Source organism: Nyctibius grandis, chromosome 7, assembly GCF_013368605.1.
Source record: "Nyctibius grandis isolate bNycGra1 chromosome 7, bNycGra1.pri, whole genome shotgun sequence".
NCBI lineage: Eukaryota > Metazoa > Chordata > Aves > Nyctibiiformes > Nyctibiidae > Nyctibius > Nyctibius grandis.
In genome coordinates, this window is record NC_090664.1 from 56,679,904 (window position 1) to 56,695,751 (window position 15,848).

At 42.4% G+C, this 15,848-nt stretch overlaps 1 protein-coding gene across 21 annotated transcripts in view; it reads right to left on the reverse strand.

Annotated features, from left to right (window-relative positions):
* OBSCN (obscurin, cytoskeletal calmodulin and titin-interacting RhoGEF) overlaps positions 1–15,848 on the reverse strand; it is a 200,480-nt gene that overhangs the window by 126,370 nt on the left and 58,262 nt on the right. For all 21 annotated transcript variants that reach the window (XM_068405371.1, XM_068405372.1, XM_068405382.1 and 18 more), the window contains 13 exons: positions 14,313–14,579; positions 13,873–13,985; positions 12,981–13,134; positions 11,399–11,560; positions 10,793–10,897; positions 9,844–10,110; positions 8,931–9,200; positions 7,865–8,131; positions 6,156–6,422; positions 4,248–4,514; positions 3,091–3,360; positions 2,067–2,333; positions 1,296–1,562 (listed from right to left, as the gene is read on the reverse strand). In XM_068405371.1, coding sequence (XP_068261472.1) covers positions 1,296–1,562; positions 2,067–2,333; positions 3,091–3,360; positions 4,248–4,514; positions 6,156–6,422; positions 7,865–8,131; positions 8,931–9,200; positions 9,844–10,110; positions 10,793–10,897; positions 11,399–11,560; positions 12,981–13,134; positions 13,873–13,985; positions 14,313–14,579 — 2,943 coding nt within the window. The remainder of the gene's footprint in view (positions 1–1,295; positions 1,563–2,066; positions 2,334–3,090; positions 3,361–4,247; positions 4,515–6,155; positions 6,423–7,864; positions 8,132–8,930; positions 9,201–9,843; positions 10,111–10,792; positions 10,898–11,398; positions 11,561–12,980; positions 13,135–13,872; positions 13,986–14,312; positions 14,580–15,848) is intronic.

Genomic DNA, 15,848 nt, shown 5'->3' on the forward strand with positions numbered 1-15,848 from the left:
AATGGAACCACCTGGAAAGGCTGAAAGGATGCAGCTCTGACAGCATCACTGGGCTCTAGACATCACTAAGCAGATGATCCCTCCCCATGATAACCCCCCTGTTTTTATAGAGCAAATATAACTTGCTTTCTATGGGATAGGACCACCCAGTCCTCACCTCCTTTGAGCTTAGCCCAACCATAAACACAGTGGGAAGTGGAGAGAGTGTCTGACTGCAGCTTTAGTAAAAGGAAACAAAACAACAGACCTGAAAACCTGTCTGTACAGCTATAGATAGATATACACCTATCTAAACAAATAAATAAAATAAAGTTATCACCGTATACAAAGATACATCTTATCTTGCTCCTATTTACAAAACCAGTACAGGGAATTTTTACTTTTTTCTTGAGCTTTGTGACAGAGAAATATTTTTTCACTCAGAAAAGTTGGTGTTGGAAACCTCACAGTGAATTCAGGTAGCTCAGATCCTGAGGCCATGAAGGGGATTAAGCACACTTCTCTGCTGCTCTGGAAGATGATCAGAGGGAGGAGTCTGGCTTTACCCCCTAGTCTTTAATAACTAACTATAATAATAAATAAGTGGACACTGCCACTGCATCTCCATGTGACTATTCTTGAGTCATTCCTCCTATACTCCTCATTGCTTCATCTATTTCAGCTGAAGAGTTTCTCCCAGTTGGGGCTCCAGTGAGGGAACTGTGAGGAGCAGCAACAACCAGACCTCACACCTTCCTCTTAAACACTGCCCTGCTGTTGGCATTGGCCACCACAGCTCATTACTGCCTGTAGCATCAAACGAAAGCTGCCTTGGTTGTACTCTTCAGCTGGAGGGTGTAACTCATTGGAGGAACATTAAGCACTTAAAGATCCCTGGACCACTCATTCACCCATCCCCTCTTAGAAACCACTACTGGAAAGAGGCATCAAGGGATATGGAGAAAAGCCCGGATGCAGAACAATTTTTCCCTTATCTAATAGCAGGCACTCTGAATCATATCCATCGTATGTTCACACGGGAACACCAGCCTCTCCTCACATCAGCATTTGGGGGTTTAAATCATACCCAAAGTACTCCAGATGTAATTGCTTCAAATCGACAAATTGCTCTGCATGTCCAGCTCCGTGTTGCTGTATTTTTGTCCACGTCTTGTGCAGTGCATGTACATCATGAGTGAGACAGAGCCAGAAATCTGTAGATCTGCTACCCATATGTGGAGAAATAGATCTGCCTATGCACGTGGTGTTTCCTGGTGGAGAAACAGGATGTACAATCATATTCCTCACACGCATACCTTGCACGATTAGCTTGGCTCTGGACTGGGCATCACCGATGTCACAGGTGTAAGTGTCACTGTCACTTTTCTCCAAGTTATTGATGGTCAGCTGCAGGACTTGTCCTTTCTGTGTGATCTCGTATTTCTTGCTGGCCCTGAGCTCAGCTATGCCTTTCCTCCAGACCACAGAGGATGCAGCTTTCTCACTCTGGCACATAAAAACTGCAGTTCCACTCTCATTGACTTTTAAATCTGAAAGTTCTTTGACAAAATAATTAGGTTTTTCTGGAAGGGGGAAAAAAAAAAAAGAGAGAGACAGATTTGTTATCCAAACAAGACCTGAACTTAGAGAGTGGTCTTGCATACACTCTGCCCCTACTTGTAGAATCACAGAATATAGAGATGGAAAGGATCTAAGATCACCAGGTCCACCTCATGTCACAGGGCATATCAGATAAAATATTTCCAGAAGATACCTGGAAAGTTTAATGCCATTGTACAGGTACTGGTGAGGTCTCCTCTGTCAGACTGCATGGAGTATTGATCATTCATATTCAAGAAAGACCTATTCAAATCACCAATTTTGATTGGCTTATTATGTAGCACGTAAGATTCTTCAGTACCTACAAGGTGCTTTTTCAGAGTTTTTTCTAAAAACTTTTAATTCATGAAATTTTTTTAAAACTAAAAATTGATCCTGTTTAGGGACATAGAAGAACACCTCCCACAGGTTGTAGATATTTACCCGAACTTCTCTACATGCCAGCCCCTATGCATGCTTCAACTGACCTTGCACTGTGACCTTGGCTTTCGTTTTAGAGACCTCTGTCTCACAGGTGTACTCCCCACTGTCCTTGACCGTGGAGTCATGGATGATCAGAATGGCCCGTGTACCCTCTTGGTGCAAGTCGTATTTCTGGCTTTTTCGGATTGCTTTGCCATCCTTGTACCACCTGATGCTCAGATCAGGTTTAGACAATTCACAGCTCAGGCTGATGTCCTGCCCCACTGCTGATGTTTTATCCTCCAGCTGTTTTGTAACCTCAGTAGGTTTTTCTGAAGAGAGGGGGAAAACAAAAAAGGGAACTTTGAATAAAGTTCATGATCATGGTCACTATATGGTTGGGATTTTTGCAATTCAAATATCCAGCAAGTTATGGTAGGGAAGGGAGGGGAAAAGCAGTCTTGCTCTTTAGTACATATTAATTGCAGTTATGGGCTCTCAGTGAATATTAATGATTGCTTACAGGAGCTCAGGACTTGTCCTGATGGCATACATTTCAGGGAGTGTCATTTTGTCATCACTGAAGTTACTGTGGGCATGCAGTTATGGTGGGATCTATCATCTCACTAAATACAAACATCTACGCTACAGAGATACGTAGCAGAGGCACTCACTCCAGGACTGCTCTACAGCCTGCAGTGATCTGCTATGTACAGGCCGTAAACTTCAAGGAATTATTTATTTTGTCCAAAATAGGTCTAACTGGATGATGAAGCCTGTCTGAAAACCACCTATTTCTTCTCTCCACTGACTACCCAGGGAGCCTTGGGTGATTATCTCAGATGCACACAGTTTGGGTAGTAATTGTCTGTACAATTACACTGCCCAGTGTATTCTGCAATTCTAAAATATCTATAAAAACCTTCAGTCTTTCAGTTGTTTTTAAGGAAAATCTCAGTGCTTCAAGGCTCACAGAGAAGGCTGCTACTCACTTTGATCATCACAAGTGCTTGCCTTCGTGGTTTACTGATATCCCTTTTAAAAAGACACCCAAGAAATCGAACCCCAGAACCTTTCTGATCTCATTACCTTTCACAACCAGAGAAGCCTTGGAGGTTAGACCACGGGCAGTGAAAATTACTTCCCCAGCGTCATCAGGAATCACGCTTTTGATATTGAGTGTGTATTTCCGACCCATGTTAGAGGCTCTAAATCGCCCACCACTTTCCACTTTGCTCCCGTTCAGCGTCCAGTTGAAGTCATCAATGCTTTCATGGGACAAAATACACTCAAAAGTGCAATCTTCTCCCTCCTGGATTTCAGTGTTCTTCAGCCGTTTGGTGATGCCAATGTTCAGTTCTGGAAGACAAAAGTAGGTTACTAGAAGGAGAAAAGGCTTTTATGATTGACATGAGTAGTAGTATTGACATTTTTAGCTCATCAGACTGGTTTATCTAGAGGATTGGCAAGACAGCACTGCATTCCTTACAGATGTATTTGACATGGGAAGGATTTCTCAGACATTATCCACTCAGAATCACCACAAAGCTGTAGAAAAAAAGGGACACGTGAATTTCCTGGCTTTGCTCTGGAAGGACTGCATGGAGAACAGCTTACTCCATGGAGAAAAGTCAAGATTCAGTGAGCTAGAGGAGTGAAAAGCTGTCAGACAGGAAGCCTCTGAGATGTTGTGTGAGGTTTTTCTCCATGCTGGTTAGAAATGGGTTGTTTGTATTTGTTAACTTATCATCCTACCCCTCCTGGTGTTCAAATCAGACACATTCAAAATTTGTCTCATTATCAATACAAGCTTGAAAGCCATGAACCACTCCTCTTTCCTTCAAGCAGCCACAAGGATGAGAGGACAGGCTGAACTACAGGGTTCTTCAACAGACAATGTTGTCCTAACTTTTGTGTTCCTACAATGGACTCTGAATTATAGCTGAAAAATGTGAAACACAAGCTGCATGGGGGTTTTTTGGGTTTAGGATTTTTTTAGAGAAATTATTTGCTCTTCTGGGGTGATTTCTGCACCTGAGGAATGTTCAGGAAGGAAACATTGTTGCTACATTCTTGACCCATGATTTTCCCTGAAACACCAGACATACTTAGATCAAGGAGTAACACGTATTGTTCAGACATCACCATGTTACGTCAGGCTCATGAGGGAATAAGTGTGAGAGAAAGTGACCAAGCCCACCCCTATTTGCAGCACCCCTTGACTGGCCATTGTCTACAATACTTACCCTGAACGCTGACCTTTGACTTGGCAACATCAGTGCCAATATCACATGTGTATAAACCTGCATCTGTCTTTTCAAGGTCATGGATAAGGAGGCACAGGGTCTTCCCAGACTGTATCTGCTCATACTTGTTACCAGAAGTGAGCTTCGCACCATCCTTTTTCCAAACGGGTTTGACTTTCTCTTTGGAGACTTCACATTCCAGTTTAATCACACCTCGCTCCTCACCAAAAACGTCGTCCAAGGACTTCATGAAGACAGCAGGCTTCTCTGAAGGTTAAGGAGCAAAACAGACCAACTAGGATATATAAGTTGAGACATTCTCAGTTGCTACCACATATTTAAAGAGACCTTCAGTAAACCCTTGGTAATGCTGATGGTACCAATGTAGAACCTAAAACAGTCTCACACCTCATGAATGGAATGAGTTTTAAGGAAATCAGAATGTATTAATGGGAGGATGCAGGGAAGGAGAGAGGCAGCCTGCATTGCTGTGGATGGGGAGTGATATTCAGCACTGTAATCATGGTCTGTCTTTTGACTGCACACCTATGAGATTGCAAGGACTTCTTTTTTCTCTGTATTGGGGCATCTGTCAGGCACAGGACATACCATTACAGGGAATGGGGCTTGGAGCAGGCGTGTAGGGCCCTAGAGAAGGTCAGAAGGACATCTTCACACTTCTATCGAATGGCTACTCAACAAGATAGACTAGGTTTAAGGAAGCCCTTCTCTGCATCATTGAGGAGCAGAAAATGTTCTCTGGGAACATCCTTTCTCATTGCAGCAGTCTACAAGTGAAAAGGAGTCAGGTGGTTAGAAGAAAAATATGTGAAGAGAAGTAATTGGGATGTAGGTCTTCTAAAACCAGAGAGGTGGCATTGACTTTTCATGAAGCAGGATTCGTGCAGGAGGAACAGCAATAAAAGGACATTCTGCACACTCTCCTGAACATTTTTGTTCTTCCCTTTGTCTAATTTAAAATATATTTGACACAGAAGTTATTTATACACAGAAATTTCTGACCAGATATAAAAGGAAGGAGGAAGAGGAAATCCTTGACTCTCTGAGTGGATAGAGCAGAAGAGTTAAATTATTCAGATGCTCTGGGAAGAACAAATTAGTCACGATCAGGAGGCAAAATGCAAGGAGAATCATCTCTCTGATTTCCTAAAAGGGTATGGAGGACATCAGACTCTGACTTTCAGAGAGAATGGCTCAGAACATTTCCCACTTACGTTTCCAGACACATGAAGGAATTAATTTAGGATAACAAATCACTATGATTTACCTAAGCATGCACGTATGGGTGTGTTGCTAAAGAAAAAGTGATTTTTGAAATTTTGGTGAGAGTTTTACTTCATGTTTCTAACATGCCTAAAATAATTAATGCAACTTACTGTGGCTCAGCTAACGAACAAGAACATATTAAACCACAGCAACTCAGATGTGCGACCAAACTTTAAGTCATATGACAGCAGCAAAATGCCTTCTCTTTGCTGATTCAGTGCAGCTCCAGGGCTGATGTACTAAAGGTGTGCCCTACCCTTGGAGGTACACTGTAGCTCATCTCCTTGTAGAAAAAAATCTTTAGAAACAACTGTTTATAGACTATATACTATTGAAGAGACCTACAAGTAAAGAAAATTGCTCGAGACTATCCTGATAAGTAAAAGGATGTGTCACAGGATGATAAAGAGCTATGGAAGGTTTTGGCAGGACACTAAAACAATCTTCCTTAAAAAAATCATCAGCTACAGTAGAAACTTACACTGTAAGAAAACCCCTGCACACCTACTACTCGGCCCCACAGAGGTGAAGTTTACAAGCAGGATTGCTGCATGGGTACGGTAAATAACAGCTCCTTTGCATCTCATATTTACAATCAGGAGGATTGTGATCAAAACCCACCTATCACCTTCAGATGCACGGTCTCCAACACCTTGTCTGACTTCATTGTCACCGTGCCAGCATCTTCAGGCTTAACCTGCTTCATCGTCAGTGTGTAGCAATTGCCAACGTTCCTGATGTCATTGAAATTGTTGGTGTAAAGGAGGGTGCCGTTGAGGAACCATTCCACATCCTCGTCATCGTGGGACAGCTCACAGGAGAAGACAGCAGAACTCTCTTCTTCAATTTCCACGTCCTGCAGGTGCTTGAGTACTTCCACATTGCGGGCTGTAGGAAACCAAGATGCACGATCACCACTGTCACCATAAATCAGTACTGTTACCACAAATAAATTTCATACTCTTTAGAGTTTATTAGATGATTTAGTCTGGTCTCCTGTACACCATGGGTCATTACATTTAATCTACTTAGTTCTGCATTTGGTCCAACAAAAAACATCCATTAAAAAGACTATATTGTCTGGAGCCCTCAATTTGCTTTTAGCACATAAAACTATTTTGCTTTTTTTTTCTTTTTAATTTAAAAATAAATAAGCCTTTGTAAAATGATAATGACATTACAGTGATGCCTAAATACCCCACAAATCTCCAGTCCCTGTGTGTTCATTACTGCACACACACAAACACATTATAACTAAATTATCCCTGTCTGATTGCTAGGGAAACTCAGAGGATGAGATGAAGACAATGGTCACAAGCAACAAGTATGAAGAGATTAAGCAACTTGCTCAGGTTTAGGGAGCAACAGGAATATAATTTTCTTTCCCAGTCCTTGGCCAGAGGTTTCTCTTTGCAGTTTCTCCACCCATGAAATGCTCTTTCTCAAGGACTAGCTAACTCAGAAGAGGGGTTTGGGAGTATTAAATAATTTTGTCGTTTGGATGAACATCTTCAAGGCCAAACTGTTACCAAGAGCTGCTTCCTGAACTTCTGGAAATGATTCAGTGGCTCACCTCCAAATCATGCTGAAAGTGACACAGTGATCATCTTTTCTTCCAGTTTCACCACAGGTGAAGAACTGGCTAAAACCTTTGCCATACCAGGATGGGGTAGAACATCATTATGAATAATAAACATGCAGCAGATATAAAAGCTGACACAGTGGTCAGGAAATTAAAACCACATCCAAGATCACCAGAATCAAAGGCCTGTAGCAGTTTAACATAAAGGACATTTTTAGCAAGGAGTGCCAAAAAGTCCTAGTTCCTCAGGTGAAATGGAAAACAATGTGCCTTGAGAAAGATGCATGAATTTCTGCCTTACCCAGATGGTGCCCTTCCACATGCATTACCTACTTCATGGTAAGTGCTGGATTTCAGTATCATGGAATATCAGCACAGTGCCTAAGACAGTCACTTCACTTAAGATATTGCATTTATATAAAATTAGCAGGAGAGAACTGTAGGAATCTACTGAAGAAGAGAAGTTCAGAGTGAAATACTGAACCATAAAGATGAATCATAGGATAGTTTGGGTTGGAAGGGACCTTTAAAGCCCATCTAGCCCAACCCCCCTGCAATGAGCAGGGACATCTTCAACTAGATCAGGTTGCTCAGAGCCCCGTCCAACGTGACCTTGAATGTTTCCAGGGACGATGCATCTATAATATCTCTGGGCAACCTGTGCCAGCGTTTCACCAACCTCATTGTAAAAAATTACTTCCTGATATCTATGCAACAGGCAAGCCTCCCTGCTGCAAATCGCTTGTACCTTCCACGGTCAGCGTGGCTTCGGTCTCAGCGTTTCCAGCCCTGCACTTGTACACACCAGCATCTTCGGGCTTCAACTTCAAAATCTTGAGCTCTGACGAATGTTGCTCCCGCTTGATTTTGTACTTCTCTGAGGGCTCGATGGGCGTGTGGTCCTTGAACCACTTCACAACCTTTGGAGAAGGCCTGAAGTCGCAGGAGAGGACGACTGAATGTCGCTCCAGAGCTGTCTTGTCCTCCATCTTCCTGGTGATCTGTATGTGGTAATCTGAAAAGCAGGGTTGAGAAAGAAGAAAGGATCAATCTGAAGAAGAGGAAAGTTTCTAATCTGTATTTCATGCCAATTCATTTCATATATGTCATTCACAACTGTTTTGTGAATTCCTCAGATGATGCTACAGGTTTCTGTTACAGAGCTGATTTGCTTTGAAGCTAAAACTACACGATGATCTATACGGAATGCTGGTTTCTATAAGATAATAACTACCAAATGCATGGTTCAGTTCTGGTTCAGTGCTTACTGAATTGCCCTCTGATTGAAGTTTTTATTCAAGTAAGAGCAAATTAAAGACAAAACAAGGACTTTAGGATGCGACTGAAGATATTTACTACGGTGACAGTGGAAGATAAAAAGCCTTGAAGCTTTGTCCCAGATAAAGTAAATGACAAAGTGGATTAAATAAATGAGCTATCAGACTTGTCTAGTTCAGAAATGGGACAAAATAAACTCTCCTGGCAAATGTCATCTGTTTTGTCCTCTTTGGTAAAGTCAAGAAGAAAAACAAAGCAAAACAATCTTAGCTCAATAGATTTGAATACCAGGTTTGAATAGCAGGTGCACCCATCAGATCCCTTCCCATCCATTACTATCTCATTTCACGCATTCAGCATTGCACCCAACAACTTGTAACTGGGAATGAAGCAGATCTTCCAGGTACGCACACATTTCCCAGACCCCAGCCAGTGCAGCCTGCACATTAGACAGCGTGTCTGAAAAAATTCTTTCCATGGACTGGGAGAGGGAGGACCTCTCGTGATCTAATTCAAGTCAAGACATATCACGTTACCTCTGACAAGCAGGTTTGCTGTGGATTTTGATTTGCCAATGGAGAACTGAATGGTGCCCGTCATATCAGCACTGGTTTTCAGTATTGTCAGACGGTGGATGGTGCCTTCTTGCTGCATGATAATGTTTCTGCCAGCCTGTAAGACTTCTCCACGTAGAGACCATTTGGGCGGTTTCACGGATGGAATGGATATCTCACATTCAAACTTGGCTTCTTCAGGCTCAGTCACGTCCTCATCACACAACTCCTTTACAATATTAATGGCTTGCTCTGGAAGAAGGATGGAATGAGAAAGCAGGGATTTACGAGTCGTGAAAGAACTCTCTCATTAGCATCCTGCACACTCATGCCATCTTTTCTCCATTTGAATACTGCACTTACTGGCTCAAAAGGCTTTAAAACATCTTTTTTTTTTTTTTTCCATGAAAATAAACATATATTGCTGGTCACATGTCAGACAGTGAGAAAGTGAAATGGCCTCAAGAGAATCCAGATCTCCTGATTCCCACTCCTATTTCTAAAACCACCTTCCTAGCCTGATATCAAACACTTGTCACTATAAAATGGAAAAGAAGGTTCACTGAAATGCAGATGTTGATAATAGAAGAGACTTTGGTTAGCTACAGGAACTTTTCTCTGAACAACAAACTTTCTCCAGCACAACTGATCAAATTCTCTGGAACAGGAATTTCATCACTCTCCTTAGGAGAATATACCATATATTCATTTTACAGGATGTTCCTGCATTCATAATCCTAAAAGGAAGCAATATCAATGGACTTCAAGAAGAAATCAACACAGAATTAAAATACTTTTACAGTGATACTGTGTTTTCAAAGTAAATGACAAGGGCTTTTTAAATCAGCCAATCCTCTTTCCAATGGATCCTAGAGGGGAAAAAATGGTTTACTACCTTCAACAAAGAAATTAGCACTGCTTTTGTCATCAAAGGCATCACAAGTGTACGTGTCCTCATCTTCACAATCTGCATCGTTGATGATGAGTTTCCGATAGACACCATCGCTGACAATTTCGTATTTGTCACTAGGGTGAATTTCAACGTCCTTTTTGTACCACCTAACTTCGGCATTGGCACGAGACACCTGGCACTCCAGGAATCCCCGATGTTTTTCAAGAGCAATCTTATCTCGCAAAGGCTTCACAATTTTTACAGGTAGCTCTAAAAGGAGTAAAAAAAGATGGAATAATCAGTACAGTTTCCATGAAAGGTGCCAATTAAAAACTCATTAGCAATATTTCTTTTATGTTCAGTTATTTGGATTACAACAGGAATCCCTACTATGCTAAGCACTCAACTAGCACACAGCAAGGAAAGAGCTAATGAAAGGAAAACTTTTTAATCCCTATTTTACCACTTAAGATGCCTGAGCTGCAGAGATAATGAGTAATTTACTCAACACTAAGCAGTAGGGTATGGCAAAACCAGGGACAGATCTCAGATTTCCTGAGCTCCTCATCCGTGTGCTAATAAGTGTCTTCCTTCTTTCTGTCTCTATTACAGCGTTTAAGTTAAACCCCACAAAATGCCGTATTCCTTTTAAACATACACCAGAAAGAGAAAATGAAGGAGAAAGTCAAGATACAGTTTTTTGTACCCCAAATTCAAACACGACTTTCAATGTCTTAAGGTACAAAACCAACCTCCTGAGAAAATAAAGTGTGTTATTTAGCAGAAGTAAATTCCCAGGCTGATATTTCACGTGTAGTAAGATAGGCAGGAGTTTTTCTTTCCCTGAAAGATTTAAGTGTTGTTTAAGGTTCTTCACATTAAAAGTGAGGGAGGTTGCTTGGTTTGTAACATGAGAGAGCTTAAGCAGTATTGGCGTGAAAAGCATAATTACCTTTTACAGTCAGCTGGGCACGAGATTCTGCCTTTTCTGCTACAAATTTGATCTCCGCTGCATCTTCGACTTGAACGCGTGTGTAAGTCAGCGAATAGGTCTTTCCTGAGAACAGACACACAACCAGACATAGCTTCCCCTGAGAAACAGCTTCCATCTCCAAGGCATGCTGCCAGGTTGAGCATCGCTCAGCTGGTTTCAGTGCATCACCACCTGCTCTCACGGCAGCAAGGCCGATCATTCCCCTATGTCTATGTTCCTGTATCAAAGGATAACCTATCCTCAGCTCCTCCAAGGACTGATTGAATGTGATCCCCACCATCTGGAAAGTACTTGAAACAGAAGAATCCCACCCACTGTCCGATGATACAAATTCCTACCCACTGCTGGCAGCATGGGATGACGGGATGACACCAAATTTGCCTTATTAAAGTTCCCACCATGTCACTGCCCCAGCCTACCTGAAGCCCCTAAACAAAAAGGGAACTCTCTGCTAAACCTTCTTAACTTGATTTTGAAGGTCACACCCTTCTGCCTAGTTTCCAATACCAGCACGCACTCCAACCCACCCCCATTCAAGAATGAGATCCCCCTTTTTCATCCTACCATCTTGACGCATTCTAATATTGTCGGCAGCCTTCAGCTTGTTGTCATTTTTGTACCATTGGGTTTGGACCTCATCATGTGAAATCTCACAGGTGAAAGATGCACTCTCATATTCATTCACTTCCACATCTTCCAGTGGTTTAACTATCTTGATATCTCGAGCTGTGAAATCATAGAGACAAATATTTATTTGGGTTTTCTCCATGACTGAGTGTGCTGTGTTTACCTTCTGCATAATTGCATGGAAAAAAAATGGGACTTGTTTTATCCTAGATCTGCCTCCCTTCCTGGGTAGTTTCTCTCTTCAACACAGTAAATACATTTTATGCTTGAACCTACAGGTAGAATTACCAGCTGCAGTGGAGCTCACTGCAAGAGGATTTTGTGGATGTCAGAACTTTACACAGGTTTTTAAAGAAGTTAAACACATTAATGGAAGAAAATCTGCCAAGGAAAACTAAACACAAGCCTACGATCTCTTGTGTCACTATAAACCTGTCTCATTCACATGCTTCTCTGCATGCTCTTCTCTTACTCCCTTGTTTATGTATCTGGACTGTATCAGCCACAGGGAACTCAGCCACAGGTTTTACCTAGGAGATACCTTTTCTTCAGAGTCCCCTGAACTCAGTATAATCCTCTTAAATTAGTGCAAAGCTGCAGAGTTATGTCAGAACTGATCCATATTTCTGTGCTACTGCAGCCCTTTCCTTTTGAAAGAGGCAGCCTTGATACACCTTGGACTAGCCTCAGGAGCAGAGTTCAAATGCAAACCAGTCAGCATTCAAATAGCAACCCATCCCAATCACAAAGTCAGGGAGAAAAGGGGGAGTCCAACAGAGCAATGGAACAGGACAGATGCTCATGAAGATATTGCTAAACCCAAGTGGCCACATGAGGACAGCATCTAGTAAGCAATAAGAAAGAGCTGATCTGTCTTTTCAGATGTCTCTCTGGAAAATAACTTCTGCCAAGGCACAGCAGACCTGTCCCTTCAGTAACTGGCCTTTAGCACTAGCTTATCTCTGGAGTTTCAGAGCCTGGTGACAAAATATGTCTGGCACTTGACCAGTTGCACAGTGCAACACACAGAGGGAAAAACTGTCTTGAGTATAAAGAAGAGATGCAGTCAGAAAGCATGACATTTTCCTTAGAATTTACAACATAAAAAGTAGGGCATTTCTTGAGATCATACCCAAGGCTTGTCCAGTCCCCATTCAGGCAAAGTCCCCCTGTGACAATGGCAGAAGCTAAATCAAACCATGTCAGCACCAGGCATTGAATCCCTGCTTTGTGCCAGGCGGTCCACTGTTTGCCATCTTGTGGATCTAGAAAAGTCATTTAAATTTCAGAGACCAGAAATAACTTATAATAAATAGAGAACTAAGTTAGCACCTCTTCCAAAAATACTCCTCTGAGGATAGAGCAAGCACACGACAGCTCTGCCAGCACTTTCTCACTAGGAAGAGAAAGTTATCCAAAATGAGTAGTTGCAAAATACACAAACTGTGCACGAAGCATTTCTTGCCATGGAGTCAAAAACACTGCAGTAGAGGTAATCTCCTACTTCACTCAAACATACCATGAACCTTTAGGGTAGCCGATGTCTTGTCTTCAGCTGCTTCACATGTATAGGTTCCCTGGTCTTCATATTCACACTTGTGAATAATGAGGCTTCTCTTATTTCCCTGGGAAATAATCCCCACTTTTTTACTTTGCCGGAGCTCCTTCCCATCCTAGAAGGGAAAAGGCCAAACCAGATCAACATCAACCGTTCTACATCTGCAGCGAGCAAAACAAACATTCAGATCTGTGCTTAATTCATCTGTCTTCTTGGACTTCATGGAACTGTGCTTGCTGGAACTTAAACTTAAGCACAGTGCAAAGTTTTCAAGAAGTAGGAATGGCTGAAGAACATGCTTAACTCTTGGTTGAGCTTAGACACCAATTTGAAGGCTTAAGACACTGTACAGGGTTTGCAATAAGCCCCATCAGACATTACTTTGAAGAAATGCTGTTATCCTTATTTAAGGGAAGTATCAACTGAGCCTCAAGGAAGGTTCATGAAATGCCTGAGCTGATCTCCAAAATGACTGTCAGGTGAAAGGGAATTGAGGCTTCACCTTAAATCACAGGTCCCAAAAAGGCTATAAATCCTCAGTGAGAACTGCTAAGCGTGAAGTAAAGCACAAGACTGCTCTGCTATCAACAGCAGAGCTCACATTCTGCACAACAACAGCTCAGGAGTTCACTGTAAACTCGAGAGAAGTTTAAATTTCAACCTGATAAATGCACCCAGTAAATAAATAACACTGAGAGTGACGAACTGGGCAAGTAAAAGAATATAAGGACAAGAGAGCAATACTAAGAGCTGTATAGCAAAGTCTCAGAGTCACATGTCCTGGAAGTGAAATTAAAAGCTCTCCTTCCCTTCCAGAGAAGTCAGAAATTAAAATATCTGTCAAATGCTGTACCTTGAACCACTTAACAACCACGTTGGGCCTGGACAGCTCACACTCGAATGCGACCTTGTCCTTCTGAGTTACACTGACATCTACTAAAGGTTTGCTGATTCTCACAGGCAATTCTGCAAAAAAGAGGAAGTCCAGTTAGTGGGGATTTAGGTCTCCAGGACCACTTGGCACAAGGAATAATGAGTAGGCAGAGCCTAGCTTCCATGTTCAATAAAAGTTGTTAAAAAAAAACCCCTATAGTTTGGAGCACATTATCATTAGTTGTTCTGTGGATAATGATGTTACAACAGTCCTGTTGACATTAGAAGGATATGTTACTGATGATGGTCCAGTGCTTCACATCCCTTGCAGTTACAAAGCAAGCTTGTTGCTCTCTTAAAAGCTCCCTCTCTGAGTCAGGAGAAGACAACCATGTCCCACACCAACCAGGGCCTGTGTACCTGTCACAGTGAGCTTCCCTGATGAATGAATGCCATCTGCTTTGAAGGAGAAGAGTCCTGCGTCCTCAAGAGTCACCGAAGAAAGTGTTAGTGAATGTTTCTTCCCCAGGACACCAATACTGATATTTGGTGCAGGCTTCAGCCGAACGCCATCCTTCTGCCAGGTCCCTTCCACATCCTCATGTGACACCTCCACCTCAAAGGTGACGGTCCCTTTCTCAGAGACTTCGAGGGGCTGAAGACCTTTCACCAGCTTGATCTGCCTCACTGAAAAAACAACATGGACAAGTTGGAGATCTCACACCAACAGCTGTGAAACAGACTGAGGACTTCCAAAACAGATTACACTTCCCTATTCCTCATGCAGGTACCTGCCAGTTAATTGGTATCTGCCAATCAAGCAACCACCTTTGCAGGAGATAAAACCTGTTCAATAAACAATATTGTTCAGCTTTTCAACTAGGATAAAGCAAGGGAGGGAAGGAAGTAGCGGGGAGAGGAGAAAGCATTTAGTAAAAGAAAAAAATCCATGACATGGTGTGACGTGCACTGTCACCTTACAGCCTGGGGGACAAAGCTTCTGTGTTTGGGTGGATATTACCTGTTCCCACCACAAGACATCAGTGCCCTACCAGCCAGTAAAATGGATTTAGTATTTAAACTTGTCCCACCCTTAAAAGAAATTAAGTTGTCAATTAAAAACAACAACAACAACAAAAACCCTCTACAAAGCCATGAATTACTCAGAAAAACCTTCAGCTCCCTATGGGTCCCCTGGGAATATTTCAACCGTCCTAGTGCATGTTTAGCAGAGATAATCCACATTCAGACAGGATCTGAATGCAAACCTGATCAGGAGTGGGCTGAGGGCTCTGTTAGGTGGTCATGGTCCAGACCCAGCTCCTGGGCTGAGGACACCATGGCCTCTTTGAGGCTCAAACATCTCCTGATGGCATCTGCCTGTGTGCCACATGGGGGACAGCAGAGAACAAACTATTTTTCCAAGGGTCCCACAGAGGTAATATGAGTAGGCTATAACTTTATTAACAAACTGGGTAGAAGCAGAGTACTGCTCTCCCCAGGAGGGCGGTGGTGGACTCCATGTAATGCCAGCTCCTTACGCCTTTCCTGTCCCCTCTGTTGCTCTTACACCTCACAGCAGGTTACAGACGAACATACGCATGCTTTGTGGGATCCTGTATAATTCCTCTCTCAAGGAAATCTCACTGATTCCTCTCACATGGTCTTCTCCATGGTCACAACCACTTAAACATGAATTTGCCCCATGGACATGTCTTGAACCAGACAAATGAGGGAAGCACAGACATGTCCAGGAGTTTGTCTTCACTTCTCAGACTAAGACACCAGCTCTCCTGGCTTTGCCCACTAGAAGTTGTATCATTCCCAAATTTCTGAGCTGATTTTGCAGCTGGTCCCTATCTCCGCGGGGTAACTTATCCTCTAAACTGAACACAGTGTATCTGCTACTGTCTAACCTTTCCCCTAGGTTAATAGATACTCCAGCCCCTCAAACAG